Genomic DNA, 5,407 nt, shown 5'->3' with positions numbered 1-5,407 from the left:
TGGATGGTGTCATTAGGGCAGAGATTGGTGTTAGTAGAGCAGTGGATGGTGCCATTAGGACAGAGATTGGTGTCAGTAGAGCAGTGGATGGTGTCATTAGGGCAGAGATTGGTGTCAGTAGAGCAGTAACTGGTGTCATTAGGGCAGAGATTGGTGTCATTAGAGCAGTAGATGGTGCCATTAGGGCAGAGATTGGTATCAGTAGGGCAGTGGGTGGTGTCTTTAGGGCAGAGATTGGTGTCAGTGGAGCAGTGGGTGGTGTCCTTAGGGCAGAGATTGGTGTCAGTAGAGCAGTGGATGGTGTCAGTAGTTTTTATTTTTATACTTTTTACAATTGTATGGTTTCAATTATACTTGTTTTTACAATTTTTCACCAAAGCCCAGTTAAAGTGGAGGTTCACCCTATAAAACATTTCTAACACTACATCCAGCACCGTGCTGCATATAAAATGACACTGACCTTTATTTATTTTTTCCCGTAGATATCGTTTAGCCGTGGAATTCACCGCGGCTTCCGGGTGGGGAATCCCGCGGGAGTGGGCGTTCCTATTGACATGCCAATCAATTGGCTTGCTAAACAACGGCGCACACAGCGCATCACGACTTCCCGAAGGAAGCTCTGGTCGGTTAGGCTCTATTCGGCGCCTGCGCACCGGCGCCGAATAGAGCCGAGCCGACCCGAGCTTCCTTCGGGAAGTCGTGATGCGCCGTCGTTTAGCAAGCCAATTGATTGGCATGTCAATAGGAACGCCCACTCCCGCGGGATTCCCCACCCGGAAGCCACAGTGAATTCCACGGCTAAACGATATCTACGGGGAAAAAAAAATAAAGGTCAGTGTCATTTTATATGCAGCACGGTGCTGGATGTAGTGTTAGAAATGTTTTATAGGGTGAACCTCCACTTTAAATTGACCGGTGTTGAAACAGGGAGAATCTGCGGCACCCAGGGTAATAAAGGTGTGCCAGGCACACCTGGCACACCCTGTGCCCACACCTATGATTGAATTGCATTGTAACTGTATTGTTTGGCCTAACGTTGTATATCGCTGCGCAAACTGTTGGCTCTATATAAATCCTGTATAATAATAATTTATCAAAGAGTTTAAAGCTACCATAACGAACGTATAAGAAATAAGAAACCCTGTGTGTGGCATATTGATAAATCCATACCCCAGCGTGTGCCAAATTCTGTTGACTATTGATCTAAAGGGCACTAATACGTTTAGAAGGTGATCGGTATTTTTGCATCCATTTAGCAAACTTTGGCCTTATTTGGGGAATGGTTGTGCATGTGTGTATGTAGGTGTGAGGATCCAATGTACTTCGTATATACATTGATGAATGCTGATGGATTTGTGGTGACCCAGCCAGGTATGGGATTAGTGTAACAGATGTGGAATAGTTGGTGTTGGGATGAATGACAGAGAGGTCGGTGTATTGTAGTGCAGGGAGGAGAGGAATGTAGAGGATGGAGGGAGGAGGAGGGGGGAGGGGGGGTCCTGGGAGAAGGTGGGAGGGCGGTGACAGCTGGAGTTGGGAAGCTGAATAGGGGGAGGTGGGAGGAGCTAGGAGGGGAGCCGCCGCCTTGGCGTCCAATGAGAGCTCGGTAGAAGGTGGTGTAGCGGGCGGCTGTGCAGTGAGTTGCCTGATGTGCTGAGCGGAGCAGACTGACAGACAAGGGGGGCCGGGGAGACACAGCGCCTGCCAACACAAGTCCACAATAATAAAAAAAAACACTCGGGATCGGCCTCTCCTGGACCGCGTTCAAGTCCGCCAGCCTCCAGGAGTGCAGGAGCCAGAAGAACACAACTACTACTTCTCTACTACTACTTCTACTACTACTTCACCCTGCACCGCCGCTCCTCATACCTCACACCTATTTATAAACAAACACGTCACCCCTAGAACAAAATAAAACACAGCAGCAGAAATAAGTGTGAGCTAAGACATGTGAAGAGCCCCGGAGTCCTGTCATTAATGCACTACACTGCCATGGTATGTGTTTTAGACATCCTTCTGGGTGCTGCTGTCATAGCGATTGTGGGGGAGGGGAGGGGTGCCCACAACTTGGATCGGTTGTCTCATTTTGGCAGCAACTGGATGTGGGTCACACTTCTGTGCCAGCAATCCGTGCATGGAGCTGGGGGCCAAGGGGGTAAGACTTGGCACCCATCCTGCCAGACATAGAGACCACCCCCAGCTTTCTGATACATACCTTCTGTATAATGATGCCATGGGGGTACCGACCTGCACCCATCACCTTATGTAACCTCCACAAGTGTTCACATTTTTTCCATGCCAGTGTGTACCCAGAGGAGGAGAGCCCAACTATGTCTGAGAAGGTGTAATTACCCCCCAATTTAGGGGCTCATCCTCAACCACCATACCCTATAGACAGCTAGGGAACCCAATATTATCAGGAGACATATTCAACTTCTACAGAGATCCATTTACACACAGGGAACTTTAATAGTGATTTATAGGTTACCCTATAGGTATCTATAGGCACCTAGGCAAACTCAATACTGCTAGGAGTTGGCACTGATGTGTATGTTACCCTATAGGTATGTATAGGCACTTCATACATTGTAGTACTTCCAAAAGTTGTCACTTATGTATATGTTACCCTATAGGTATGTATAGGCACTTCATACATTTTATTACTTCCAAAAGTTGTCACGTATGTATATGTTACCCTATAGGTATGTATAGGCACTTCATCAAGTTTATTACTTCCAGAAGTTGTCTCTGATGTATATGTTACCCTATAGGTATGTATGGACACTTCATAAAGTTTAAAACTGCTGGAAGCTGTCACTGATGTATATGTTACCTTATACACACCCTACGTGTTACTATATGTATGGACACTTCATAAAGTTTAATACTGCCAGAAGTTGTCACTGATGTATATGTTACCATATAGGTATGTATAGGCACTTCATACATTTTATTACTTCCAAAAGTTGTCATTTATGTATATGTTACCCTATAGATATGTATGGACACTTCATAAAGTTTAATACTTCCAGAAGTTGTCACTGATGTATATGTTACCCTATAGGTATGTATAGACACTTCATGAAGTTCATTACTTCCAGAAGTTGTCACTTATGTATATGTTACCCTATAGGTATGTATGGACACTTCATAAAGTTCATTACTTCCAGAAGTTGTCACTTATGTATATGTTACCCTATAGGTATGTATGGACATTTCATGACATTTAAAACTGCCATATAGACACCCTACATGTTACCCTATAGGTATGTATAGACATTTCATGACATTTAAAACTGCCATATAGACACCCTACATGTTACTAAAATGTATAGACACTTCATAAAGTTTAATACTGCCAGAAGTTGTCACTGATGCACATGTTACCCTATAGACATCCTACATGTTACTGTTTGTATGGACACTTACTGAAGTTTAATACGGCCTGAAGTTGTCAGTGATGTATATGTTACCCTATAGGTATGTATGGACACTTCATGAAGTTTTAACCTGCCAGAAGTTGTCACTGATATAAATGTTGCCCTATAGACACCCTACTTGTTACTATATGTGTAGACACTTCATAAAGTTTAATGCTGTCAGAAGTTGTCACTGATGCACATGTTACCCTATATACATCTTACATGTTACTGTAGGTATAGATGTTTAATACTGCCAGAAGTTGTCACTGATTTATGTTACCCTATAGGTATGTATAGACACATCGTAAAGTATAATACTGCCAGAAGTTGTCATGGATTTATATGTTACACTATAGACATCTTACATGCTGTTGTATCTGTAGACACTTCATAAAGTTCAATACTGCCAGAAGTTGTCACTCATTTATATGTTAAATCTATAGACATCTTACATGTTACTGTATGTATAGACACTTCATGACGTTTAATACTGCCTGAAGTTGTCACTGATATATATGTTACTGATATATAGATGCCTATGGAAGTTCAATACTGGCATGAGCTACCAATGATTTATGTTACCCTATATACCTAGATATCTTACCAGGTGAGTTTGCCTAGTGTCTATACATACCTATAGGGTAACTTATAAATCACTATTAAAGTTCCCTGTGTGTAAATGGATCTCTGTAGAAGTTGAATATGTCTCCTGATAGTATTGGATTCCCTAGGTGTCTATAGGGTATGGTGGTTGAGGGTGAACCCCTAGATTGGGGGGGGGGGGGGGTAATTACACATACACAGACATAGTTGGGCTCTCCTCCTCTGGGTACTCACTGATATATATGTTTCTGATATATAGATGCCTATGGAAGTTCAATACTAGCATGAGCTACCAATGATTTTTGTTACCCTATATACCTAGATATCTTAATTATTTATATGTTACCCTATACATAGAAATGTTACTATATGTATAGACACTTCAGGAAGTTTAATACTACTAGGAGATCTCACTGATTTATATGTTACCCTATACATAGAAATGTTACTATATGTATAGACACTTCAGGAAGTTTAATACTACCAGGAGCTCTCACTGATTTATATGTTACCCTATACATAGAAATGTTACTATATGTATAGACACTTGAGGAAGTTTAATACTACCAGGAGCTCTCACTGATTTATATGTTACCCTATACATAGAAATGTTACTATATGTATAGACACTTGAGGAAGTTTAATACTACCAGGAGCTCTCGCTGATTTATATGTGGGAGTTGTCACTGCTTTACATGTTACTCTATACATAGATATGTTACATGTTACTCTATCCATAGCCACCAATGGAAGTTGACGATTTTATTGTCTTGCAGCTAGGGCTTTCATTGATTGCTGAAAGTTGTTAGCATTTGCTTGTCTTCTGTCATTGATCTGATATTATTCTTTAATATCACCATATTACGGTATAGATAGATATCCATAGAAGGGAAGCATTGTCATTGGCTTGCAGCAGGGTCTTTCATTGATTGCTGAAGGATGTTAGAAGAGCTTAGCTAGCTTCTCTAATTTTTCTGTAACGATTTGGATTAAAAGTAGTATCGCCATCTTACTATATACATAGGCACTTTGCATAGACATCTTGCATGTTACTTTATACATAGACACCTATGGGAGTTAACCATTTGTATTGGCCTGCAGCAGGAGCTTTCACTTATTGCTAAACAATTGTTAGAAGAGCTTGTTTGGCTTCTGTTTTTGTCCTGATTTTCGATGTAACACTTTGGATACAAACAAAGTAGCAGGGTTACTAGATACATAGACATGTCACATGTCATTGTTTACGTAGACACAAGTTCAACAATACGACTGGCTTACATCAGGTGCTTTCACTGATTGATGAAAGTTGTTTTAGTTTCCACCATTGATCTGATTTTCTTTGTAACACTTAACACAATACTGTATACATCTTATTGTATGTA

The 5,407-nt window shown here is 41.3% G+C and overlaps 1 protein-coding gene across 2 annotated transcripts in view; it reads left to right on the top strand.

Moving 5' to 3' along the window:
• Positions 1 to 1,625: 1,625 nt before the first annotated feature.
• The window catches only part of NFIB (nuclear factor I B), a 288,819-nt gene continuing 285,037 nt past the window's right edge, over positions 1,626 to 5,407 (top strand). For both annotated transcript variants that reach the window (XM_040358479.1, XM_040358473.1), the window contains exon 1: positions 1,626 to 1,995. In XM_040358479.1, coding sequence (XP_040214413.1) covers positions 1,978 to 1,995 — 18 coding nt within the window. In that variant the 5' untranslated portion in view covers positions 1,626 to 1,977. The remainder of the gene's footprint in view (positions 1,996 to 5,407) is intronic.

The sequence above is a fragment of the Rana temporaria genome, chromosome 1 (genome assembly GCF_905171775.1).
Source record: "Rana temporaria chromosome 1, aRanTem1.1, whole genome shotgun sequence".
Classification (NCBI taxonomy): Eukaryota; Metazoa; Chordata; class Amphibia; order Anura; family Ranidae; genus Rana; species Rana temporaria.
Note: the sequence above shows the minus strand (reverse complement) of the source record. Positions and strands in the feature narration are given on the sequence as shown.